The following is a 27,552-nucleotide window of genomic DNA, read 5'->3' as shown; positions in this document are numbered from 1 at the left end:
ATAACATGCTTAAGGTATCTGCATTTGATGATGGATTAAATGCAATATGAAATGAAGATACCACTTTTTCACATAGTCCTGGAAAACAAATTTCACACATAATTCCAGCAGATTGCTTTCCCCTACAGTGTTCTGGTTTGGAAACATAAGGAGAGAGAAAAGCAAGCCATGAGAATTAGTTAAAAATCCTCCTTCCTTTTAAATACATCGTTCCATCTGGCCTTCTGCTTGCCGCAACTAAGAGCTAAATCTCCACTCCTGTTTCCTGTGTAGCTTTGAAGTGGCCCGAGATACTGATCTGCATGCCGTTTTATATCTGAACAAATCATTTTTAACAGACTCGGGCCCTCCAAAGACTTCCGCTTTAGTCTATGTTAACAAGAAGGCAGCTGTCGGTGAGGGCCGGTGAGGGCCCCCATCACTGGCTGGCGCTTGTCAAACATCACTACTGAGGCCACGCAAGGGCACAGCTTTCAGGGATGACTGCATTGTTATTAAGTAACAAAGTGTGTAGTCAAAAGAAACTTACGATTTTATTAAGGAACAAATCCAAACAACTTGCAGGTAGAAGAAAAAAAGGTGTATACTTGTATACTTTTTAAACTCAGGATGAGGATTGTGAATTGTCTTAATAATACACTCAATATGTAACAGAGCAGTAATTTACAGTAGAGGTCGACCTAAGGGAAGTTTTAAGAAGTAAGACTAGAGCAGAGAAATGATTTGATGTGGAGAACAGTTAGTGGGGTGAGTAAACCAGCTAAGTCACCATTTGGAAAACCTGCCTTCTGCTGGTTCAAATCTCGCTGCTCTACTTCCGATTCAGCTTCCTGCTAACACACAGCAGAGGATGACTCAAGTTCCTGAGTCCTCCTGCCCACATTGAGACCCCGATGGAGTTCCTAACTCCTGGCTTTGGCCACACTGTTGTTGACATTTGAAAAGGAACCGGTGGGTGATACACCTCACTGTCTTTCCCTGGCTCTCTGACTTTCAAATAAAATAAGTCAATAAATGAAAACTTAAAACAATCATAGAGTTGGCAATCCCCAAATGAAGCTCAAAATGAAAATTCCCAAGAGCTGACTCTTTCCTTGCCCATCTGCGGCAGTGTTCTTAGAAGAACCTGTGGTTTAGTTATACACAAGTTCCTCAGGGAAGCAACTGGGATGAGTACCAGAGGAAACCGTCTGGGTGCTGTTTTCTCTATACCTGGAGAGTTTTCATCTTTTTGTTATGAACGGTGTCCAAGGGATCTCACCTTTGAACTCAGAGTCTGAAGAACTTGTATCTCAGACTCTTGGGAGTCTTAAAATTAAATCAGATTCCCCGAAAAACCTTGATTGTTAGATAAGGGTATTTAGCATTTCCTGTGTCTTTTGTCTATGCAGGTGGAGTGGGAGTTGAGTTTGTGTACATTGAGAACTCATGCTTGGGGGCTCTTGGGAACCCCAGTTGCTTCACACTGGATCTGCTGCTACAGCGAAGATGGAACGAGGATTCTAGGGCCAGCCTCGGAGCTCAGAGGGCCACACAACACCCGCATTCCATGTGGAGCACTGGTTCAAGTTCTGCTGCTCCACTTCTAACCCAGCTTCTTGATAACGCATCGGAGAAGCAACAGATGCTGACCCAGATGTCTGAGTCCCTGCCACTCACTCGGGAGACTATGATTAAGCTCCTGGATCAGACCGGATCCAGCAGCCTGGCCTAGGTCCAACAATTGCAGCCATCAGGGGGAATAAATCCCCGAATGGAAAATCTTTCTCTGCTTCCCTCTCCATTTCCCTTTCAAATAGATATATAAAAAAAAAAAAAAAAAAAAAAAAAGGCCCGGCACAGTGGCCTAGTGGCTAAAGTCCTCGCCTTGAACGTCCCTGGATCCCATATGGGCGCCGGTTCTAATCCCGGCAGCTCCACTTCCCATCCAGCTCCCTGCTTGTGGCCTGGGAAAGCAGTCGAGGACGGCCCAAAGCTTTGGGACCCTGTACCCGCGTGGGAGACCCGGAAGAAGTTCCTGGTTCCCGGCTTTGGATCGGTGCGCACCGGCAGTTGCGGCTCACTTGGGGAGTGAGTCATCGGACGGAAGATCTTCCTCTCTGTCTCTCTGTCTCTCCTGACTCTATCTGACTTTGTAATAAAATAAATAAATCTTTAAAAAAAAGATGTGGATGTAGTTGGCACTTCCCGAAAGAAAGACAAGCTGGCTGTGTGAGGACAAGGGACAGGCCAAATTGATCAACTACCCCAACCAAGTGTTGGCAGTGAACACCCGGGCAAACGGAGAGTCTAATGTGGACTATGTCAACCAGTGGATTCTGGAGAAATTTCATCATGCTTGGAGTGGCGAAATTGGCAGTAATTCAGAACTGTTGAGCTATCAAACCCTCTTGAGCAGGACCCTCACAGCATGCCCCACATTGGGGACATTAGGATGGTGTCGGGTGGCTGTCCTCCATCCCAGGGTACAGAGACTTTTTGGGAGGCTGGGTGTGGCTTCTCCCCTTGTCTCTCCCCAAGCCCCAGATATAGCAAAGGAAAAAAAGAGAATGTGGAAATAATGGTTTCACCTACCTTCCTGTAGTCTTTATCCCCATAATCAACTATGCAAAAATCATCAAAAAATAAAATAACAAATAAATAAATAAATAAAGCCTCCCCCCCCCAAAAAAAATAAAGAAAAGAAAAGTTGGCTGTGTTACCCTATAATACCTTCAACCACTTTTAGAAAAATAATCTAATATGTCATTGGCCAATCTGCCCTGGTCAGATCATGCGGGAGAGATGCATTAAGATTTGCATTTGAAGAGGACAGGAATGTTCAAACTGCACTGTAAAATCCCGCGAAAAATTAACACAACTGGCCACCCTATGCTCAGGCATAGCAGCGAATCTGAAATCCTTGTGCTGTGGTGCAAAGATGGTGAAGCCTGGACAGGCAGGGCAGTGGGCGCCGCCTGGGCCGGCAGGGCAGTGCGTACCGCCTGGACAGGCAGGGCAGTGGGCGCCGCCTGGGCCGGCAGGGCAGTGCGTGCCGCCTGGGCAGGCAGGGCAGTGTGTGCCACCAGGGCCGGCAGGGCAGTGGGGGCCAGCAGGGCAGTGGGCGCCGCCTGGACCGGCAGGGCAGTGCGTGCCCATGTGCAGCACCTGCGGTGCCCATGACACCTACCATCATCGCAATGAGGGCACAGATGTAGCTCTGCTTCATGATGAACTGGAATACGGAGACCATGGCGTGGACTTTCACGCTTCTCTTTTCCTCATAGCTTCTTTCCTCGTCAAACTCTTCTTTCTCATCCTCATCTTCATCTTTCTTTTCTAGATGGGGAGACACGTTAACGATCGATTATAAAACAGTTGGAATTTATAGTGTCAGGCAGTATAGCACATGTGTAATTTTTGGCACAACTCAATTCTTTTTGGTTTTTGCTTATTTTATTTTACTTTTTAAAATTTCCAGTAGCTTTTAACAGATTGGCCGTGACTGGTAGACACCTTTCTAAGAGCACCCTCTCTCTTCCTCGATCTCAACCTCCCACCCTTCTTCCTTGTCCCTTTAAAAAAAAAAAAAAGTTTTTGAGATAACATTTTAAATTCCCATGCCATCCTTGGCAGGCTCCCAAGTGAGGCTATGACGCGAACTTTCCTGGGCCACTGTCTTTCCCTAAGCCTAGGGTTTCTACAGGAAAACCTCTGGCTCATCAGCAGTGATGGAACGCTGATGTAATGTGTAGGGAGCTCTCTGGTTGTGGTGTTTTTGTGTATAGTTGATTCTGTAGCTATGGGTTCCAGATGCTTGGATTCAACGAAGCAGAAAGTGGGAATTGTGGGGAATAATACTGTGCCTTGTATGGAAGATATATAGACTTCTTTGTCATTATTTCATAAATTAAGTGGTGTCACAATGATTTACATAACATTTTACATTGTGCCAGGAGTTATAAATAACCTAGTGTTGATTTAAAGTCAAAAACATGGAGGCAACCAAAATGCCCATCAACAGAGGATTGGATAAGAAAGCTATGGTTCATCTACTCCATGGAATACTACTCAGCTATTAAAAAAAACAAAATGCAGTTCTTTGTAGCCAAATGGGCCAAACTGGAAACCATAATGCTAAGGGAAATGAGCCAATCCCAAAAGGTTAAATACCACATGTTTGCCTTAATTTAAGATGATATGATGTTATGAATGTTATAGGTTGTGTATAAACTAAAATTGAAATGTAAGTGAGGTGGTCACAGAAGGTGGCTAGGAACTCGCATTTACTTTTAACATATTGGTTACTCATTACTATGTCAATTAATTCCATAATGATGTAAATTTTTGCTGATGGTATGTTGGAGCTTTCAATTGACTGGGATGATACTCTGCTGGCTCTGTCTTCAGACCAGAAAGGGTATGCCTAAGAAGCCGTTGAACTTGACTGGACAATAAGATGCTGGACTCTATGTTTGGTATACGCTTGCAATGGGGGAATCTCAACTGAACTTGAGCTGTGGTTATGCAACAAGGTGGAGGAATCCACCATGGTGGGAGGGTTTGGGGAGGGGTGGGGAGAACCCAAGTACCTATGAAACTGTGTCACATAATACAATGTAATTAATGAAGTAAAAATAATAAATAATAAAAAAAAATAAAGTCAATGGGAGAATGTGTGTAAGTACCACATCATGTTACATAAGGGACTTGGTGTCCAGAAATTTTGTTATCTTAGGGTAGGGGACTTGATACCTACCGCTTTGGACATGTCCTGGACAGAGAGTTAATATGTTAGAAGGATCAACTTTCCTGCTCTTATTTCACGTCTAAAAGTTCATTTGATGATCTGCATGTGTTTGGGTGGCCCTCGTCAGCAGTCAGATCCTGGGTATTTGTCCTCACGTAAAACATGTGAGCTAGAAGACCTTGGGCTGAGACTCAGTTGTCCATGGTAGCCATCACAGATGCCAGCTCTTGGGCCCTGCCCTGTGTGACTCGGAGCCCACACCCTGGAGACCACACATGGAAGGCACTGCATCGCCTCCGGCTTTTCAGGTCAAGTCTGAATTGCAAATCAGCACACACCACTTGTAAGACACAGAAATGAGTAACGAACTGGTGGAATCTAACGTTCCGTGGAGCCTACAGGTGCCATTTAGGGTTGGTGCATGAGTGTATCTGTGTAGTGGACTGACCTTGCTATGATCTTAAAGGGGAATGTTGGGTAACAGGACAACTCAGCTGTCCCCGTTAGGGGCAGCTGCAGGAAGTATTGATAAAGAATTATGAAGAACAGATCTTCGGCTTAAGCCTGTTAAAGAATTACGCAAGAGGGCCCTCAGAGTAAGCTTAGCTTCATGTTCCACTAATGCTGCTGGTATTCACTGAGCCTGGATAACATCTGACAGTTCTCGTTTTAATTCCACATAGAGACAAAAATCCACTGTAGTTCCGTTGCTACTTTGCTGCCACCTATATATCAGCTCACTGTATGTACTCCCCCGACCCGCTGCAAAGTAAGCTGATCCTGTCTTTAGTGATTGGTGACCGGATGGTTGCCCTGGCCAGGGAAATGACAACAGAGGTGCTACCAACTGCTGCCTTGGAAGAATGAGGGGCTAATGCTGCCAGATGCGCACACTCTTCAAGAGATTCTAGAAAGTTCATTCCTCAATCTGGCCTGTAGCTTTCACAGTAGTAGTTATCATTCCAAAGCTTTTTTTTTTTTTTTTCCAGTTGCTGGATGAATGAAATGCTAGTCTGAGGGTCGAGTTCTCAGATCCTCTTAATCATAATCTACTTTCCCTCAACCAAATAAACTGGGAGAAAAGAGAGAAAAATGCCTTTACGCAAGCAGCGACTCTCTCCTATTCTTTTTAAACTAAATGACAAAGGACTCTTAACTGAAGCATTCACGTAATTAGCTAGTTGACCATATCTGCAACTTCAATGACATGCACGTAAGTTTAATGCTATAAGTAAGTAGATACTTGTAACCAATTTTTTCTCCTCTTTTATGTTTTCTCCCAATTATGCCCTTTCTTTTGCACACAAGAATAAAATGCAGACAGCAATGTGCTGGCTCAAATTACGGGCAAAACATCAGGAAATGAACTTTCTTGTGCTGACCATGGAGGATAACACTGTTATTCAAAGAGGAAAAACACATCCAGTAAGCCACCCATTAAGGAAAGACATTGTAGGAATGAGACGGAAACAGCCACCGGGTTACCTGAGGATTCACCCGAGGGCTGCCAGCGGTACTGGGGCGTTGAGTACAGGTCAGGCTTGGCGGGGCCGTTCTCCACGGGCAGGCTGGGGTGGATGGTGTGGTAATCCACTGGGTTGCCATTCACCGTCACCAGCAGGCCCTGCCAAGGCAGTGCAAGAAGAGGCCGGTCAGGGGAGAAGGACTTCTGCCTTCATTCCAGGCACGGCTCAGCAGGGAAGAGCTCGTTGGTAACTGAGCAATGTAACAAAGCACTCCAGTATTTCAGCAAGATGTAAGGCGTGCACCCCTTTTCCAAATCTCGCCTCCATGGAATGTTCCGACTTGTACCAATGCTGTCACACTTTTGTTCAGACCCATGCAATGTACTCCCAGGCCCCAGTGCAAATTGGCCCATCGTTAACTGATGAGGATTTGGTAACAGAGTTTGGTGTTTTCATCAGCTATCATCACTATTCCCACCTGCTAGCCATCCCTCCAGCCTGGAAGTCTCCAGCCCTGCCCAGGACCTGGTCTATGCCCCATGCTGCTCTCTTCAGATTAAAGTGAGTGCCCTTCGGTCTCGGGTGAGTGTCACCCTCTGGCCATCCTGGACTGGTCTAAATGCCACTGCCTGGCTTCCCCACATAGCCTCTTGGCATTATAATTTTTAAAATAAACACATGAATACCCACAGTCCAGGCCATAGGAGACTTCCTAATTTAAATACTGTCACAGGCATGCAACTACAGAACAAAAAGCACTTTTTAAATGTCTCTCAGAATTTTTTTTAAAGTTTAAAAATATTTTGTGCGATAATATTTAGTCTCACATTAAATGTGTCCTTGCTCTAACAGCAATAACCCAAACATAATTTCTGCACAAAAATGCCTGAGAAGTTTTGAGAGTTTATTGATCAGCGATCGATAAAACGCACGACCATGAGCCAATTCCATCTCTGTCACTTTTGTATCACACCAACAGACACGAAGATTCTAAGGATATACTAACATCAGATGGCTTGTAGTCATCGTGGGTCATGGATAAAAGCTGCAAAAGCAATGTGGGACAGCATGTTAGTTAGTGAGCTGGAAGCAACGTCATGTTCACACATACCTACAAAGTGTTACTGTGTACCTACCAATTCTCTTTAGCCAGCGGCATGCTAGTACGTTAAAACAGCCATGCAGGGGAAGAAAGGAATAATAATAGAACTGGATGCTGCTGGCTACCATTTTCCAGGTTCTGACATTACCTATTAACTATAACAGCAAGCAAAGTGATTTGAAACCACATGACCGTAAACATTTCCCTGCTTTTCTAATGTTTTGGTTAACAGCATGAGCTGTTCTCGAATTGATGCTCCCCAAACCCTCTGAGACATCTGTAGAATTTTGAAAGTGCTTGCTTTTCAAGAAATGAGCATTTCTTCATAAAGGAAAATTGCAGTATGCTTTATTATTTTATTTTCATACCGTCAGCAATAAAATAATTATATGACTGTATTTTTAAAATGCATTAGTGTCAAGTTGTTTCAAGTACCCCTACACAACAACTAGTACAGCAGTTGCACGTGATTTTGTGGCATTTTGGAGTCAAGATTCATTTACATTCTGAGGGATCCAAAGATATTTTATTTATGTGGATATCAAGAACGTTACCAATAGCTACCATGGTAGAAATTAAAATAGAGCTATTCAACATAAGCCTCAGTTAACATAAATAGTGATGTAACCACTAATCAAAGCATCTACTTGATGCAATTACTAATTAAATCATCTTTCCAAGTACATAGATTTTTAAAACTAGCGAAATCAAGAGCATCACTGTTTTCGCACTGATGCGCATCTTTTACTGTCTGTCTGTTTCTGTATTCAGGCTGCTGCCACGTGCTGTTCTGGTTGAAGTCTGAAGGAGATCCGGCCCCTCTGAGGTCTGCACTTGGAAGCAGAAGGGATATGCCAACAGCCTATTCAGACAATTGCACAGTCTTAACCAGCAGAAGTTTGTGAAGGTTGGTTGGAGTGGAGGCTCTGAAAGCACCCCAGAGAACTTGCCGCCCCCCATGTCCTGAACACCCACTGATGGTGATGTCGGCTGCATCCTGCACGGCTCTGCTGCCATGGGCCACTCTGCCACGCGGTCCAATTGGGAAGCATCTGGGTCAGCGAGTTCTATAGCTGCATCAGATAGTGGACCACTTCACTACAAAATCCTCCAAGAGCATATGTGTTAACGCTATCCTGACCTCATCGCTAGGTCTCAAAACATTGGGAAGTTTTCAAATTTGCCATGGTGGGCACAAATTTTTCACATACTAATTTTCACCTAAGTGCTCAAATTCTTTTAGTGGCATCAGTTGCTGTCATTTATGTGTCTCTGAGTGATAGTCTTACTGCATTTATTTGCAAATAGTATCTGCCAAACACCTGGGCCCAAGTAACCATAACTTGTCCATCAAGATAAAACAAATAATAGCCCCACATAAGGCATTTAGCGTGAATGAACTTGTGGGCCTGGAACTGGTTTTGGATGATTGGTGGATGCTAACTGAATATAAAGGCAGAGGGCATTTCTCTAATACAGACTTCATCGCTGCTGAGTATTCAGTCTCTACTAACTTCATTCAGGTAATGTTTCTTTTCTCCAAAAGTTGTAGTTTTGCTTACCCCAGCATCAACACCACCATGTGAGTAATGTGCTGTGTTCCGTGATGACAACCACGGCATCACAGGAATTTTTTAGCTAAGTTCTACACCCTGCTTGTGGCATGACTGCAGCTCTTTCTAGCTCTCGCAGGATTTTCTTAAGGTATACCTGCTTGGAGGCTTTGTTTTCTGTGTGTGATTGTCAGTGGAGGTCCCCAGGAATCATCGCCCGCTGTGCAACGGGGCCTCAGTCTTGGTTTGGGCCCAGATGTCTGCCTTGTACCACCAGGCAAAACTCTTCAACATCAGCATAGACATGGCTTGGACCTTGAGGACACAGGGACATAGGAGCTCTAATGTGCCACAGGCCTCAAATGTTTCATGAAGTGAGATACTGGGCTTATCCTGAATCCCAGTCCTATGAGAGGGAAAACCTCCAGAGACTCAGGGCGCCATCCCTGCCCCACGGAGTACTGTGGTCACTTCACTCCGTGGCCGAGTCACGGCTCGCACTCCTCCGGCACAGAACAACAGCCCTGAGAACAGGCCTCGGTGCTCTGCCATGCCATGAAGTAAACTGGAAAACCCACTCCTCAGTGCTGCAGCTGGGGGATCTACCCCTCAGTCCTCAATGCTGGGGGATTTCATCATGTTGATCCTATCCAAGTTAACAAGCATTGCACGTAAGCCATTCTAGCTTGTTTAGACATTGCAGTGAGTTGAGTTCAAAATGGTCAATAAATGATCAAAAGGTGATAAAACTATATGATGTGATCTATATAATTTAGATGATACTTACTTATATTCATTTTTCTGGTCAATACACACAGTTGCCTAAAGTAGTGTGAGATCTTCACTCACATTTACATAGATAGAATGTTCTCCAATGAGGTATGGTATTATCTCAGCGGCTAACTTCAATATACAAGCGAGTAAACTGCTGACGCCCTTCAACAAGTTCAGGGACAATGGATGCAGATTTCAGTGCAAAACAAGCTTTTTCTTTCCATGCATCTTTTGAAGACTTTTGGTGTTGGCGGCCATGTATTTCAACATTGAAACTTTCATCCATGTCACCAAATTGCTATCTTTTTTGCTCGAAATATAGAATTATACTTCAAAAGTTAGGGTTTTTAAAAAGTGTTTGTGTGGGAAGCAATGAAACATAACGGGACCATGAGGTTTTCTTAAGAAGCCTTGAGTTCCCTCTGTGGAGAGAATTCTCTAAGCCTCTAAAACACACTTTCTTAGCACGATGAACGACCCACGTGGACTGCGGAGACGACAAGGCTCAGATTCAACCACCCAACACAAAGTTGGCCCAATAAGCTGGGAAATGGTGACCCTCTCTCCGTAACTTACTTTTCTCTCATCAGTTGGGTAATGGGTGGCATACCAAAGGCTCCGCCTCCTCTCGGCTGTGATCTGGACGGGGCTACAGGCCAGGGCTCTGTCTTCTTCCTTGGCCTTGTCCTCCTGCACCTGGAATCGGAACAACAGGAAGAGCTCTGCTTGCCAAAGAGGTTCCCCAGGCAGCGGGGAGGCCGGTAGGAAGCTGTTCAGTTCTGGCTCCCTAAGGGTTAGTTTTCAAAGAGAATGTATACAGCAGGTGAGCTTTTATGAAGACATCCTTTTTTAAAATGGCTAAGATGCTGCCCTGTGGTTGATATACACATTGGTATGAAAAGTTCCAGGATGCCTACTGAGAACATGTTCTGATGTTATTAAACAACCACAGACCCCAACGTGCATTCCGAAGGAAGCAGCGCTGCAAATGGCTCTTAGAGAAAAGCTTTCAAAAAAATCATACAGCTAACTGTGAGCCAGTCACTGGCAATCTTTAATTAAGAAGGTCTTTGTTAAAGATGCCAGCTTTTGGGCCCGGCGGCGTGGCCTAGCGGCTAAAGTCCTCGCCTTGAAAGCCCCGGGATCCCATATGGGCGCCGGTTCTAATCCCAGCAGCCCTGCTTCCCATCCAGCTCCCTGCTTGTGGCCTGGGAAAGCAGTTGAGGACGGCCCAATGCATTGGGACACTGCACCCGCGTGGGAGACCCGGAAGAGGTTCCAGGTTCCCGGCTTCGGATCGGCGCGCATCGGCCCGTTGCGGCTCACTTGGGGAGTGAGTCATCGGACGGAAGATCTTCCTCTCTGTCTCTCCTCCTCTGTGTATATCTGGCTGTAATAAAATGAATAAATCTTTAAAAAAAAAAAAAGATGCCAGCTTTTAGAGTTTGCTCATGGTATTCAGCAAGGGCCTATCAAGTGCCTTGTCAAATGAGACGTTTGCCTAGACCAGGCAAGTGGTTTACAAGAGAGGACAAAGAGGAAGCTCTTTCTCTGTCTGCCTGCCTTGCCCATAGACAGTCCATGTAAGCACATTGGCCTGAAGGGGCCACAACATAAAAGAGCCTTCACTATGGCGCTGTGCATGTGGAGCTAAAACAAGGCTCAAGGTACTGGGAACTCTTGCTAATCAGATGCCTTAAAAGTAATTTCTGGAATGTGTAAGACAATGTCTAGAAATTGTGCCAGTATTGAAGAAGCATCGAAAATTTCAGGGAAAATTAAATTAAATTTTTCTCCAAACTTCTTTAAGTTCCTGCGTATCTGTTAATCCCTTAGATGCACATTTTAATTTAGGTATACACAACATGCAGATTCGCATGTATGTTTGTGGAACACATCCAATGAAAACTAACGTTGTTAGAAGAGAGTTATGAAATTTCTTTCCGGTCTATGCAGCATTACACAACCGTGAGAAGCCTGCTAACAAAGGTGACTCCACAGACTCTAAGCATACTTCTTGTGTTATGCCCCCACAATGGGGTGGGGACACTGGGGGTGGCAAGATTTCTGCCTCATTTCTGCAGATGGCACCTGTGCCGCAGATGGACATGGCCACCATCTGGCTGAGAGTCTAGTGACTTTGTTGAGACTGCGTTTCTCTTGGAGAGTGCACAGTTTGCATAAACACAGGCCTTGCTTGTGATGGTGGCCCCTGGGTTAGCAGTCAACAGAGGTGGGTTTCACTACATTTTTGCTAAAATATACTTTTAACTGAGTGACTGACTGACTAAATGGCTATGCGGGCTTAAGCCTGTGAACAGAGGAGAGCCACAGCTCCAGGTCCCAGGCTGAGAGTGAGATAGAGTAGGCCATGCTAGGTCTTAGGGACTTGGGCTTGGCAAGACCTGCCAATCTATCTGAGCTATGCCTGCAGGTGGTGAACAAGAAGATGGTACGACCTTTAACTTGCTTTTGTCCTGTGCCAATAAACTACTTTACAGCCGAGTTTCGCCTGCCAGCTATTTAGGAGACATAAAAGCGGATGCATGCTTGGTACCACTGAGTGCAAAAGACATGCCCCGTCCCACAATGACTCTTGCCTTGCTAACCTTCCCATAGGGACACATTTAAACTCCAAAGCAATGGGGCACATTATAATTCCCACACCTTGCAGTTGGATGTGCAAAAGAGCACAACTATGGCAGCACCTTCAGAGGCCATGAGGGTTAGAAGAAACTTGGAAAAGTCTAGTCACCTGCAATAGGAGATGTGTGGTCTCTAAGACCCTGGTCTTGTTGACAACCACTTGGTACTATCCAATAAGGATATTATTTCAGAGCACATTAGTTTAACTTTATTCTCTTGGTCTGTCAGCTGGGCATAATGCCTGTTCATCAGTTATTTAGCAGGTCACGTGAGGTAACACATCGCCTGTGTGCCCAGTCATCGCTCAGTAAGAGTGACTCTACCATGCTTGACAGCACAGGGCTATGCAAGCAAGAGGAGCCAGTTTCCCTTCTGAGAACTAGAACACTGCAGAACTGGAACACTGCCACCAGAATGCAGAATAAGTAAAACAGTGGGTCCCTTCACCTGGCCACGCTAGGCTACTACGCAGTCAAGAGCACGAGAACTTTGCGTCCTTACCAGGGGTTCTTGGAGCCAGATTCGGATGAGCGTGGCCAGCGTGTAGTACATCACGAGCAGGAGGATGGGGTTGGCATGATGGTACCATGACAGGTCTGGGTTTACTATGATTTTCCAAGTACTGGAACAGTCTGTTTGAATGACTGATTTGATGCCAAACAACCTGTTTCAAAACAAAGAAAGATGCTTAAAATACACAATAAGCTCTGTCATCAACATGAATGAAGTATCTTGCTTTCAATGCACTCGTGGGCTATTCCTAGGGTAACAAATTGTGTTCTGTACGTGTCAGTTGCACTTCTGTATATGTCTCTACATCTTAGGATATTAAATACAGCTAAAATAAAATCTACACACCCTTCGAAATACACAAAGTGGAATTAAAAGATGATTTTAGTGCAAAATGTTTTGAAATCAATACACATTTTTCATAGTACATATTTTACATAAATTTTAAATATCTTATATGCAAAATAGATCATCCTTGCATTATATGTTTGTACATTTTGAGACAATGCTTACATCAGTTAAAATATAGAAAACATGAAATCTTTGGATACCTATTGGACATTAACATCTAAATTGCCAGTCAGTGCTATTAAAATCATGCATTATTGAAACGCCAAGTATGTGGTAACATATTACTAAGTCTGGCGAAATGAGCAAATATTTTGTTTTTGGCTGGATTTAGCATTAGCTATTCAGCCAGTGTTGATATTATTGGATAAATATTGAAACTGGACATAGTTCTAAGTGAAGCCGTGAGAGTCATATGTATTACATAGCAACATTTCTGGAAGATGTATTTCTGTCAAATAACATTTTTGAGGGTAATTTGATTTTTTTCAAGGTTCTGCAATTAATCATTTGCTTTGAAATAGAATTTTATGGAGCTTGTTAAATCTTGAAATGGTTTTTTTAATGATTATTTCTCATGTCCCATGAGTGTTTCTGACTGTATCATAAGAAAACACACGAAGTATGATTTGTGTAGAAATTCAGTTTGTTTTTATAAGAAAGCATGACTGACAAATTCTTTCACATATGGGGTAGAACACATGTCTTCCCCCCCCCCCCTTTTTTTTATGAATTACATTGCATTTTGTGACACAGTCCCACAGGCACTGGGATTCCCCCCAACTCACATATCTTTTTGATAATCTGAATTTTATTTTATTTTATTTTATTTTCTTCATTCAATTATAAAACCTGAGATTTCATGTTCTTCGCTTGTAAAACCTCCATTTGGTGACTGTTTCCTTTCACGATACAACTCTCGGTGCTTTTTCTAAATAGAATTAATGTTTGCTGTGTAAAACAGCAATGTATTAATAAAATTCATTCATTTTCTGGAAAAAAGTCATACTACAATTTAGTCTTGTTATTTCTTAAATCCATTTTTTTATGGTTAGCATTCAAAAGAAGGATTTCTTGAGCACTAAATCGTAACATCTGGTTAAGAAGTATATAATTTTCTGAAAATTTTTGCAATCCAAAATTACAATGTAGATTTCTTGTACACATTAAACAGAGTGAAAAGATTTTGTATTTTCAACCAAGTGACGTGGCTAATCTTTTGGGTTAAACTAAGCAGGATCTGGAAGGTACCAGGTCCCCCACACCTGGCACATCCACTAGAAATGATCTCATCAGTCATCAAGTTTAAAAACACCTGTTTTGTCCCATCAGAAATTTAATATAACTTTCTGCAGCTGTGTGTAAACTTCACCTTATATCAACACTTCATACCTTGCCACTAATGTAATCTATTCCAAACTGACTTTACATATTTCAACATTAGCACTGAGAATCATATTTGTAGATTGGCTGATGGTTGTCCCACATAACCACATAAAATTTTTTTCTAGCAAGCTTTGAGATTACTTAAGACTGAAGATTTCTCTCTCTCTCTCTCTCTCTCTCTGTTTCTCTCTCTCCTTGTCTCACTCACTCTCCCATCCTGACTGGATTTTGTGGAAAGGATTCATACAGGTGATGGAGAATGTGTACCTGAATTTCACATTCTTTCTGGCATTGCAACGTAAGACTTTACACAATAGGGCCTGGTACCCTACGGTAGCCTAACAGCTAAAATCCTCGCCTTGCACACATTGGGATCCCATATGGGTGCTAGTTCTATCCCCAGCTGCTCCACTTCCCATTCAGCTCCTTATCTATGGCTTGAGAAAGCAGTCGAGTCCCAAAGTCTTGGGACCCTGCACCTGCATGGCAGACCTGGAAGAAGCTCCTGGCTTCAGATTGGTACAGCTCTGGCTGCTGCGGCTGCTTGGGGATTGAATCATCAAATGGAAGGTCTTCCTCTCTGATTTTACACAGTATCCTAGTTTACTTGGTCTTTTACTTTTGCAGATTGGATCTGGACTTTGATAACACAAGGGGGAGTGATCTCAATATGCCCACCTTCCAGGAGCTCATTCTCTGAACTCCAACAGTGTTACAGGATGGATGGAACGCTTCTCTGTGTGTGTTGGGGACAAGTGCTGGGAAAAGGCAGAAAAAGAATGCCAAAGGGCGAGACCTTTGGTCCAAAAAAAAGCTACATGAATAGATGAAAGAGAAGAGAAACTCAGAAGGGTTGCTGAGATGTTGTCAGGGTCACCCCTTTCAGGGACACACAACACACTTGCCCTAACTTCTTAGGCTGTTTGTTTCACAGCCCATTCCCCACCTGTGGAAGAGATCTTCACTTCTCTTCGTAGGCAATTACAAAACCGAGGTCGGTCTCCTTGGCTCCAGCTTCTTTCTAGCCCATTAGGTGAAGGTTGTCAGTCATCTTCAGGATGTACAAGTTCACGTGCAGCCTGCTCCCTTTGCCCTCCTCTACAACCTGGGGAACAACCCACACAAAGCAGCCACACAGCCTTCAGCAACCTGGTTTTTTCAACAACCAGACACGCAAGCTTGAGTTACACTGGATTTTTAGGATCTTTCCACAACATCTCAGTGCCTTCGGTCTTGCCAGGGTTCTATTTGCTTTGCCAGGGTTCTTGCCAATAGTCTTAACTTTTCTTGGGTTGCCAAATCAAACATCAAGGACAAATTAGCTTTACCCACTCCTTGACAATTCACATCCAAGAAACAAACCGGACAGTTCTTCACAGACTCTCTGACTTCTAGTAGAACCCCCAGTCCTAACCCAACCCCACCTGCATGCCTTAACATGGCGCCCAAAAAGAGTTCACAGAAAATGCATGTTGTCAACATTATAAGTATGGATTTTGCACCAAAGTATGCAAAATACATTTCATCTCCTGTGAGTGTTCTTTTGAGTATCCCAGACAGCTGGCATGGCTGATGAGCCCTGTGATTTGGGGGATGGTGGAGCAGACTTTGCAGAAATCCACTGGCATGTCAAAGGACACTTGAAGCAGCTGTGGCCACAAGTACACTGTGGCACTTCCGGAGAAGTGCAGCTGGTGTTTGAACCCTAACTTCCATTTTAGAGGCCTGAGAAACAGAGACACACACAGGATTAAAAGACACCCAAAGCCCATCTTTATGGATCTAAAGTAGATCACGAGTTGCACACAGAAGGCCAGAGTGTCTACGTTCTGGGAGGGGAGTTAGGCTCCGTTGAGTTAAGCTCCTGATTGCAGCACCCACATCCCTTGTCTCAGGGCTGGTTCAAGTCCTGATCCGCTTCTGAGCCCGCTCTCAGCCAGTGTGCCTGGGCAGGAGCAGAGGGTAACCCAGTGGCTGAGTTCCTGCCATCTTCTAGGTTTCAGCCTGCTCAAGTCCTAGAGACTGCTGCCATTTGAAGAGCGAACCAGAGGATGGAAGGGGTGTGTGTGTGTGTGTGTGTTTTGTCGCTCTGCCTTTCAAATAAATAAATGTTTAAAGCATTCCCAATGAGGCAGTGAGCTAGATCGTGCACTTTCTACCTTTGCCTATGCATATACTATCATGCACTCAAATAGCACACTGTTAACCTTGTGTCTGTCACAAAGGGACTATACTACTGTGGTAACATGGGGACGTGGTGGTAGCAGAAAATGGGGAGGGAGGAAGAGCAAGGGGAGGAAGGAATCCCTGTATCTGCAAAATTGTATCATGGAGAATAACAATAATTAAAAATCAATGAAAAAAGATTTTAAAAATCTTCATTTTGTTTTAACTCCAAATAAGAATCATGAACCTTAATTTGGAATGAGTCACCCATAAATATATACAGATAAGAAATAACACTGGCTTTGTTTTTTTTTTTTTAAAGATTTATTCATTTTATTACAGCCAGATATACACGGAGGAGGAGAGACAGAGAGGAAGATCTTCCGTCCAAGGATTCACTCCCCAAGTGAGCCGCAACGGGCCGGTATGCGCCGATCCGAAGCCGGGAACCTGGAACCTCCTCCGGGTCTCCCACGCGGGTGCAGGGTCCCAAAGCCTTGGGCCGTCCTCAACTGCTTTCCCAGGCCACAAGCAGGGAGCTGGATGGCAAGTGGAGCTGCCGGGATTAGAACCGGCGCCCATATGGGATCCCGGGGCTTTCAAGGCGAGGACTTTAGCCGCTAGGCCATGCCGCCGGGCCCTGGCTTTGTTGTTGTTAAACTAAGATTCCAGGATTACGATGACTCAAATGCCCACTAGGAGCACCATGTAAGGCAGCCAGGGTGAATTTCTTCAATTCCTCAAATGCACGTCACTCAGGTGATGTACACGAACACTCACCCCACGCTTGGGGCAGGAGGGGACATGAAGCAGGCAGTGTCTCCCGCTGTGTCACACCGGCCAGCCCGCCAGCTCACATTTTAGCATCAGGCAATTAATTTCTCAGCTCTGCTGCTCCCTGGGCTCCTCGGAGAAGTCCTTCCGACGCCAGGGAGCACTCACTCTGCCCCTTATTGGTCCCTCTGAGCACTTGTAACGTCTGCGCGTGTATGGCGCTGACGAACTGGCACGCGCTCAGCTCTGCTTGCACATGTTGGCAGATTTATAAAGCTCCACCTGCTTTCAGGCTCACTCCAGACCACTTCTGCTTGGTCTCCACAGGAACCCAATCGTTTGCAAAGAATACGTAATATTGAAACTAATGCCAAATACTCATAAAATGGATCGTGTAGCCATGCGAAAGTGTGTAAGCGACCTTCATAAATTCATGGGACTATGAAAAAACGGGATTGCATACATTGGGGATGTAAAAAATAAACTTATCTTTCCATCCCGTTTTCCCAGGAACATGTTGGCAATCCTCTCTGATGGCCCAGCAATGAGAAGCACATTCACACTGTTGTGTAGTGGTCTCCACAAGGTTGCCAGCTGTGAAACTCTCTGCTACACAATGGCTCCTTTCCCCCTTACTGCTGCCAAGCCCCGGAAACTACCGCTCCACCATCCGGCTACTGGCTAACTCACCTGCACGGACTCACACAATGTTTGTCTTTCGGTCAGTGGCTTATCTTACTTCGTATAATGACCTTAAGACTCATCCGTGTTATAAAATGTATCAGGATCTCATTTCACTCTAAGACAGAATAATATTTCCCTTACATACATAGGGCTATGTGAGAACTAGGCGGGAAGATTAGGTAGGGATACAGAAACTGGAGGCTTTCTATTCACTGCGTAGATTTAGTACCCCACCCCTTGCATGGCACTCAGTACACTCACCTTCTCATTATGGCCCCGCTGGAAATGAAGACACGAAGCCACCGTAAAACTTCCAGAAAACATCATGCATGCTAAACCCCAAACTTCATTCCTCTATTCAGTTAGGACTCCCTCTATACTCCTTAAGAGACTAGTTACACGTCCAAGAGGTCCTTTTGCACCGTGGGTCCCTCTCTGGCCTCCCTCCTGGGCAGCTCCGACACACTCACGGTAGCACCTCTTGGGGAGGGCTCACAGGCTCATACCTTGTTTTAAATAAATCCTGCTCTCCCTTGTGCACTGTTGTTTTTTTTATGCCTCCGCTATGAATTCTTTTTTCTGTGGGGGAAGAGCTTGGATTATGAGAACTGAGATACATATTCAAATAACATCATACTTTTTACCCATTCATTTGCCAGGGACACTTCCATCTTTTGATGATAATGGATAGTGCGGTGATAAATATCGCTTTAAGACCTGGCTTGGAATGCTTTTCAGAAACACAGCCCAAATTTGGGGATCTCTTTTGTTATAATTGGAATTGTTGAATCATAGGACCATTCCAGTTGTTTGTGGAACACGTGCCATCACCTGTTACTGCATACTCTATGTTTTCCTGCAGTTACCATCTTAATGGCATGCAGTGGTACACACCAGGTCTAGCTTAACCATTTCTTCTCAAGAGATCAGCGCTCTTTATGACCAGGCCTCCTGCAGGTTGGCACATTTTTCCACTCACGTAGCATCAGCCAATTAGGGGATCAAGTGTACAAGGAGCACCATGCAAGTCCAAGGTAAGTTTTAAACCCACTTATGAAGCTGATCAATATCTATTATTTCAACTAGCATAAAATGTTAAGTTTGGGGCAAATAATTCTCTAGGCAAAGCACACTTTAATAGTCTCATTGCAATAAATGCAGAAATGAATGGAAGAAGAAGTGACAAAGAAAATAGTTCAGGAGAGGCAGGTGGCGGCTCTCTGGAAGTTTAGGCTTGCAGTACCAACTCAGGGTCCAGGTCAGAAACAAGACGCTGAAGAGTTTGTTGATGTCCCCTTCGCTGGACAGAGAAGCTGTTGCTCCGTCAGACCTCAAAGCAGCGCAGGGATAATATGCTGGTAGTCAATTCCCTAGAAAGGATCTTGCCAGCAGACACCGAGCAAGCAACCCCACATGAGTTTTCAAGAAAATGATGGAACCGGGAAACAACAATGACAACGAAGTGACCCAGCCCCTGGCCATAGTCACTGAGCACTGAGATTCGCTCACTGGATGTAGCTGAGTACCCAGCGTGCAGGAACCTTGAAAGACCACGTGGGAAGGCCCCACTTCCGCGGGCAACTCTTGGTGCAGAAGAAAAGATTCAGCCTCTTGATTTACTTGTGTTTGAAGGTGTGAAGCTATCTAAAACCACAGTGGCCCAGAGAGGGTCTTGAAGGAGGTGTCTTTTAAACAAATATGAATATCTTGGGGGGAAAAAAAAAAAACTTGGAAGATAAATTGTGTGGGAAAATTTCAGGCACCTAAGGATCAAGTTTTTTTTTTTTTTTCTATCCTCTGCCCGCTCTTCCTCTACCTGAATGGTAACAAAACACAGTTTTTATTGTCATAGCTTAAAATAAATAAAGATTCAGCGCATATTCTGTTTAAGATTTTTAGTTTCGATCATGTCTCTTAAATGAAATTGCCTTAGCTTGAAGTCACAATAAACTTTAAAAAAAAACCAGCAGAGGTTTTCATGAAGTGGAGGCTCTATCGTAATGCCTCTGACGTCGGCTTGCTTAGGCCCAGACGTTCCTCCTTAGCTTACAGTTCCTCTGGCAACTGCATTATCAAGGCCTGAATTGCCCCTACGGTTAATATGACTATTGGGAAGAATGAACAGGCCGCCAACCAGTATCCAAGGTAATTAGTGGGCATTTGAACTCTGACAACTTTGGATTGTACAATTACTTTAAATTAAAAATTTTAAAATATTAACTAATAAAATGTTAAGGCGAGCAGGTCATTATGAAATCAGACTTCAACACCCTATCTTTAACTATTAAATGCTGATGTTAGCTACCATTTGTGACTATCAACAAGATAAGCTGTTGAGAGCTTGCACAAGTTTATTCAATGCTAACCCTGCCTTAGGGTACGAGTATTTTATAATGTCAGTTTACGTTTTTTTCTCTGAAGAACTTTGTTGCTATAGTGACTTGGTGGTGAGTTTGCTCGTGACATTCAACTGTTTATTTCTTAACATGTTAATTTATTTAATTTATTCACTTGCAAGACAAGAAGAAAGAGATCCATTCTCTGGTTCACTACGCAAATGGCCTCCACGCCTGGGGATGGGCAAGGATGCAGCCAGGAGCCAGGGGTTGCATCTGGGCCTCCCATGCGGGTGGCAGGACCTCCACTGCTTGACTCGCCACCCGTTTCTCCTCAGGCACCTTGGCAAGGGAAAGACTCTTCCTTACAGTTTCTTTTTCTCTGATTTGCACAAGAAGCATCTAGTAGCCTTTTCCCCTTCCCTTCCACAAGTGCATTCCCACAGCTCTGCTGTGGTCTGAATGCCCATCTGCATTCAAAATTCATGCACCGAAGTCTAAGGCCCAAGAAGACAGTGTCTGTAGGTGGGGCAATGGGAGGTGCACCAAGCACAGTGGTAGAGTCCTTGGGAAGGGACTCATGTCTACACAAGGGGTCCTTGCATGTCTCTGACCGTTCCAATGAAGACAGAGCAAGAAGAGGAGTGTTTGCGGACCAAAAAGGAAGCAGACGCTCATCAGACACTGGGTCTGCTAATTCTTTGTCTTGGACATTGCAGACCCCAGAAATGTGAGCTGTGGATGTTCACGAAGCCATCCAGTCCAGAGCGGTTTTGTTACAGCAGCCCAGATGGTCTAAGTGGCTCTTCCCTGTTGAAGGTCACTTCCATGACCTTGATCTTTCTGGTAAGGAGATGGGAGATGTAGGCTGAGAAACAGACATTCCAAATTTAGAATATTGAGCTAGAAGCCACCGAGCAGTGTGTCAAACATAATGCAGGGCTTTCTATAAAGGCAGAGACATTTTCCAGACACCTGCTCTCTATTTCTCAAGCATTGCCTCACTAGAACATGTACACACTGTTACACTGGCAATACTCCTGCGACCAAACTTAGCTCTACAGGTTCTTATGTTGGTCATTTATATTCCTCATAATTTTAACTGACACCCAATGCAGATCAGCAATGTTCAAGCCAGTGCTCCATGACAAGGACCCCTTGGAAGTTTTTCTGGTAATTTTCTTGATTTGAAGCATTTGCTTGCTCTATGGTGTCGATGTCAATGATGGAAACTGCTCTATATGAATCCCAGTAAACCAGTGTCACCTCAGTGTCAATTTTCTTCCAACCACATTATGAAGGAAAATTGATCTGGCAAGCAGTTTGTGGCAATTCTCCCAGTTACCCGGTGGCATGCACAAATTCCTACAAAATAGAGTAAATCACCTCTCAGCCACTCCCCTTAGCAAGCAACTTATGTGTCCTGAATTACATTCACACGATCCCCCACGCATTATTGTTGTTATTGAGGATGGCTGCTCTTACCAAGCAATATCACATTTATTGGTTCACTAAGTGTGGGGCTCCTGGATCGATTTCACATCATCAGTATTTGTGAGCTGAGAAGGATCTCAGCTATCACTGAACTCTTACTTTTTTCCCTCCCCTCCTGCTTATACACAGCACGCTGTCCCAGCTCTTCTGAGCCAGACATGACTTCCACAAGGTCAGCTACCACCCCGACGAGAAACTCTAACAGGAGAAATCAGATCTCCCTGAAAATATGTACTGACAATTCATTGTTAACTCTACTCCTTTGTTGCTAATTACTAGATGAAGGTAATGAGGTTCTTACATGTCAAATAATAAGAAGAATAATTGCTCAGGAAACTATAGCCACTGCTACCACCATGATGGTGATGGCCAAATATGACAAAAATATTGAATTTTTCCAGGGTCACAAATGAGCACCATCTGGAGGTGCTGGCAAGCTAGGGTCTTGGGCAAGATGGCTGGAACTGCTTTCCCTCTCACCCTGGGTGGAGGATTTTGGCATGGCTTGGGTTGAAGGTTGTGGAGGTGGCTGGTGGGAGGTTCGACAACTGATCGTATCATGTCATGTCCCACTGGTGGTATTATACCGCTTTCCAAAGAACTCACACTTCTCTCATCCATGTGAGATCAATAAAGAGGAAGACAGCCACTGGGAACACTCCCAGCTGGGGACAGTTTTTGGAAACACCTTGATCCTTCCATTGTTACACCAGCACACTCTCACACTCATGGTCAATGTGTTCACTTCCACAAGTAGACAAGGAAACACTGTTGGCACAGAAGTGAGTCACCAATGCTTTCCATGCCAGGAAAGTGACAAGGGGAGGTTGATATGTGGTCTCCTTGCAAACAGGCACAGAACTCAGGGATCCAGACTTCGAGAAGGCTCCATTTCTATGGCTCTCACTCCTTCTTTGAGAATAGTTATCTATGCTACATTACGAAGAGCCTTTGAATTTAGTGGATCTTACAGGAAGAAAATGGCCCTTTCTCATGGGAAAACAGAATCGCTTGCAAACTCCTTTTCACATTGCACCCAGCTGCCTGCTCTCACCATTCAGTCACTGTCTGAACCCAGCCACCAGCAGGGAGCTCCATCAACGCCAAAGAGACAGAGTACCAGGAGGACCAATGACTGTTCCCACCAGACTGATGGCCTGTCCTTTGAGATGCTGGGGATAGCAAGAAAGCCTGGGCACTCCTGGAAGGAGCCCCTAAATCTCCCCAGTACAGAAGTCTATGTATGGTACGAACAGTGTAAATAAAGATCTGAAACCTAACTGCTGGTGGAGGCAACCCAACTGACTTTGAGGCGTGAATGAGAGAAAAGACAAGTGTCAGAACAGTGTGGGTGGTGCAGCATCCGCAAGAATCAATCTCCGTGTTTCAAGCATTTTATGAAATGTCCTCACTGTTATCCAAGCATCTCCAGGAGAGCAATCCTGAAACTCATGGAGGGATGTTTTCTGAAAAAGCGCCATCTAAATGAGTACAATGCCGCCTTTTTCACTTGAATTCTTGCTACCTTGGTTCCAATTCCTTCTCTCGCACCTCAGCCACATTGCATCATATGAAAAACAGAGCCAGAGTTTAACCATCTTTTTTCATGATTTTTCTGACTTGGGCTTTAAATGTGTTTCCTTGCTAAAGCCATGGACACATTTCTGTGTGTGTGAGAAAACTGTAACCTGATGGGTTTCACACTACATTGTTTTTTCAAGCCTGGAAAACTTTGCACAGAGTCCCCTGGGTCCCACATCAAGCCTTTGAAGTTTTGAGGGGACACATGTGTCTAACTGTGTTCTAATTTGCTACGATTGAGTCCGATACCTTTTTCCAATAAGCGTATTCTGGCCAAGGGACACTTTTGCACTCAGTGGAAGAAGTATAGTATTCAGAAGAGACTGGCGTAGACAAATGCAGACCTTGAAAAGTGTCTTCCACCTAACTGCATGGATAATCTCTCTCTACATCACAGCAAGGAATCACAAGAGAATAATTATGTTCCATAAATGCTTTGATTATGTTCTGCGTGCCTTGCCTGAACATATTTTCACCTCTGAGAGAGACGTGGAGAATGAGGGAGGGCCAGACTATTGGCCTGCTGGGCTCCTGTGCTGCTACAAAGGACAATGAGGCCTCTCTCCCTGCAGCACTCACGCAATCTTTGTTGTACTCTGGGCACAAGGGAAAGGTAGGCACTTCCACCCCTCTCTCTCTCTCTCTCTCTCTCTCTCTCTCACACACACACACACACACACACACACACATAATTTTCCTTAAGTAACTATCAAGACTCTAAATGCCTCATTTGCATATCCTAGGTAGTTAATAACCAACAGAACTACAAAGTGGAAAAGGAGACCAACAGCAGCAAGCAGACGGGTCTTCGGAGTCAAGGGCAGCTGTGTGACACCACAGCTCTGCAAGGCACCTGCCGTTGCTGCCACTCTTCATGGAGAGTGACGGTTCCTGACAGGGAAGGGGCATAACTGGCTTCCACATCATACCAGCCTACTTCTTGGATGAAATAACTGGTGATACTTATCAAACTACTAACAAAAGACCACATTATGACAGTGACAGATTGTGTACTGATGGTGATATCACAATGCTTAGCATTTGCATTATGCTTTCTGGGCTTAAAGCTAGACACCACCGTGTCACAGTTGTCCACAATCCAGTGCAATGACACGCTGTACTCATCTACAGCATAGGAGAAGTGGGCTCTCTGTGGGAGGGATATCAGCTAGGAGTGCATAAATATACTCTGTGTTTCTCAAAAAGGTGCAAGATTTGCATGATCAAGCATTTCTTAGGAGGTATCGCTGACTTTATCAGGAAACTCTAAGAAAGGTCAGGAGTCAGGGGACGGTCCTTTGCAGGACTTAGTTCTTTTGTTCAGCAAGTATTTGTGTGGTGGGAATACCTGGATAAATAAGACACTACCCTTGTCGTTGGAAGAAAGAGCCCTCAAACACGGTTGAATGTCTTCAGGAAGCCGGCTCCACACTAGCCTGCTCTTACGCTGATGGTTGCCAAGTGTTCCCCTTGCTCTTGCAGCTGCTTTGCCAGACCACATAGCAGTGGCAGGTGGCAGGTGGGGGAGTAGACGGTAGTTAGCCCTACATCTGCCTTCGCTATAAAGCCCTAAAGTTCATTTGGAGGAACCCTGAGAAAGAGCATCTCACTTCCCAGCGCATTGGCCAGCTCATTTGCTCTTGTATTTTGACACACAGCAAAGGTGCTCCAGGTAGATATGTAGATGACTGAGCAAGGAGCTTTATTTTTTAGCAGAAAGGCCCAAGACATCTAAGAAAAAAAAAGACTGAGCAGTAAGTACACTTCATGAAGGCATACTGTAAAAGTGGGAATCTTTGCAAAAAAAAAAATCATGACTGAATCTCAGAGTCCCTGGGCCACGTGAGAGGAGCTAGGCTGCCCCCCCCTTCCCTCCAGTAACTGAGTGTAGCTGTAAGGGCTGAACTTCGCTGAAATCCTAGCAATTTAAACTCAGCTAGTTACAGAAAGCAGACCCCTGGTTGCCTGGATATGGGATGGGGAAAGTAGGAGACACAATTAGCAATTACAAAAAAAAAAGGATATGGGGAAATGGCTGGGAATGACGGCTCTGTGTAGCAACTTGACGTGTGTTTATGTGAAAAGCTATCAAACTGTAACCTTTAGGGAGATACACTTTATTGCAGATTAGGCCTACTTTGTACTGAGCAAGTTTTTGGCAACATTTGCTTTCTTTTTTCTTTTCTTTTTTAGCCGAGGGCTTCTTCAGGGCAACTCTTGAGGGAGAAACCAACATCTTGGCTCTCCTGCTCAGAACTAATCTCACCCTTGAGTCATGGTTGCCGGGAACTAACACGGAGATACAACAGCAGAATCGCTGCAGGAGCCACATTCGAACAATCCAAACAGTTGTGAAGCAATATATCTCCGAATATTTACTCTCCAAATACTTCACAGGGCAGCCCAATTGGCTTATCTACAGCTGAACTGGAAAATTAATGAGGTGTTACTTGATTCATTAAAATACAGAAAAGGAACGAAGACCTTAATTCTAACAAACAATACCAGCACACTTTCCAATAAAAGGCTTGATTGCTACACCATTCTGTTGCTCTCCAACGCCCTTTCTCAAAGGCACTCTTTGGAATTCATTTTTTCATACATTGTTATCTTACTTAAAACAACACTGTTTCAATGAAAATGCTATCATCCCTAATCTGGGATTCATTTTTAATGTAGAAAAAATCTAAATAAAACCCATACAGGGACAGTTTGCTATGTATTCACTAACAACCATTTGGAATAAGTTTAGAAAAAGAATAACCACAAAAATATATTAGAACTCCTCTGTGTATTTCTTCATATGCTAGAAGCTTATCTAATCCTATTCTTTCACAAACTCTTTAAAATACCTTGTTAGGGGCCCGGCGGCGTGGCCTAGCGGCTAAAGTCCTCGCCTTGAAAGCCCCGGGATCCCATATGGGTACCGGTTCTAATCCCGGCAGCTCCACTTCCCATCCAGCTCCCTGCTTGTGGCCTGGGAAAGCAGTCGAGGACGGCCCGAAGCTTTGGGACCCTGCACCCGCGTGGGAGACCCGGAAGAGGTTCCAGGTTCCCGGCTTCGGATCGGCGCATACCGGCCCATTGCAGCTCACTTGGGGAGTGAAACATCGGATGGAAGATCTTCCTCTCTGTCTCTCCTCCTCTCTGTATATCCGGCTTTCCAATAACAATAAAATCTTTAAAAACACAAAACAAAACAAAAAAATACCTTGTTAGTAAATCATTTGATATGTATGACAAACTTGTAAGAAAGCTACTATGATTGACATTTTCTCCACTACACACACAGACACCTTCCACTGAATTCTAGTTAAGGAATATGTTGTGTTTTATAAGAATACACACACAAAAAATTAGTCCTACATTTATCCGAGACTATCTTCTTGGATCAAGAGTACAGTCACCATGACCCAATGCCTTTGATCCCTGAACCTACGTGGGAGACTGAGAGGAAGCGCTGGCTCCCAGGTTCAGACCTACCAGCTGTGTGCTGGGTACATGTACAACCAGCAAGCAAGCAAACAAAAACACTGCATGAGGAGAGTGGCGGGGACATTTCCCGGTTGCCTACTGGCTCCCCAGCACAGGTGTCTGCAGCTTTCCTCAGGAAAGATGTCCTAGTGTCTGTTCCAGATCAGCTCCCCACACACCTTTCCTGATGAAGAAACACAGTCGGAATTCTCTCAGCACTGAGAAGCAAAGCAGGTTACAACAACCACATTGAACTTGAAGTGAAGACCCCAATGTGAAGCCATTTACCCCTCCAACCTGTTTATTTTAACCGTCAGAGATAAAGGGATTCCTGAGTTTCCTAAATAAATGGATTTAAAGCTATCATGTTTGCGAATGCAAAAGGTAACCATTTGCCAACATCACAGTGTGGGAAGCACAGCTTCTCATCTCACAGCCTTGCTTCGTTGCTAACGGAACCTAGGATGCACTAATCAGGGCTTATACCATGATCATGGCAGTGGGAATACAGTGAGCATATCAAAATTGG

The 27,552-nt window shown here is 44.4% G+C and overlaps 1 protein-coding gene across 6 annotated transcripts in view; it reads right to left on the bottom strand.

Annotated features, from left to right (window-relative positions):
- PIEZO2 (piezo type mechanosensitive ion channel component 2) overlaps positions 1–27,552 on the bottom strand; it is a 405,850-nt gene that overhangs the window by 109,797 nt on the left and 268,501 nt on the right. For 4 of the 6 annotated variants that reach the window (XM_058676955.1, XM_058676950.1, XM_058676952.1 and 1 more), the window contains 5 exons: positions 12,772–12,934; positions 10,201–10,320; positions 7,202–7,240; positions 6,215–6,353; positions 3,170–3,318 (listed from right to left, as the gene is read on the bottom strand). In XM_058676955.1, coding sequence (XP_058532938.1) covers positions 3,170–3,318; positions 6,215–6,353; positions 7,202–7,240; positions 10,201–10,320; positions 12,772–12,934 — 610 coding nt within the window. Of the gene's footprint in view, positions 1–3,169; positions 3,319–4,738; positions 4,872–6,214; positions 6,354–7,201; positions 7,241–10,200; positions 10,321–12,771; positions 12,935–27,552 lie in introns of those variants that run through there. The other 2 variants (XM_058676951.1, XM_058676954.1) reach the window with 2 other exon arrangements.

This window comes from Ochotona princeps, chromosome 18 (genome assembly GCF_030435755.1).
Source record: "Ochotona princeps isolate mOchPri1 chromosome 18, mOchPri1.hap1, whole genome shotgun sequence".
Taxonomy (NCBI): domain Eukaryota; kingdom Metazoa; phylum Chordata; class Mammalia; order Lagomorpha; family Ochotonidae; genus Ochotona; species Ochotona princeps.
The sequence above is the reverse complement of the archived record's forward strand: the minus strand, read 5'-3'. Positions and strand labels throughout refer to the sequence as shown.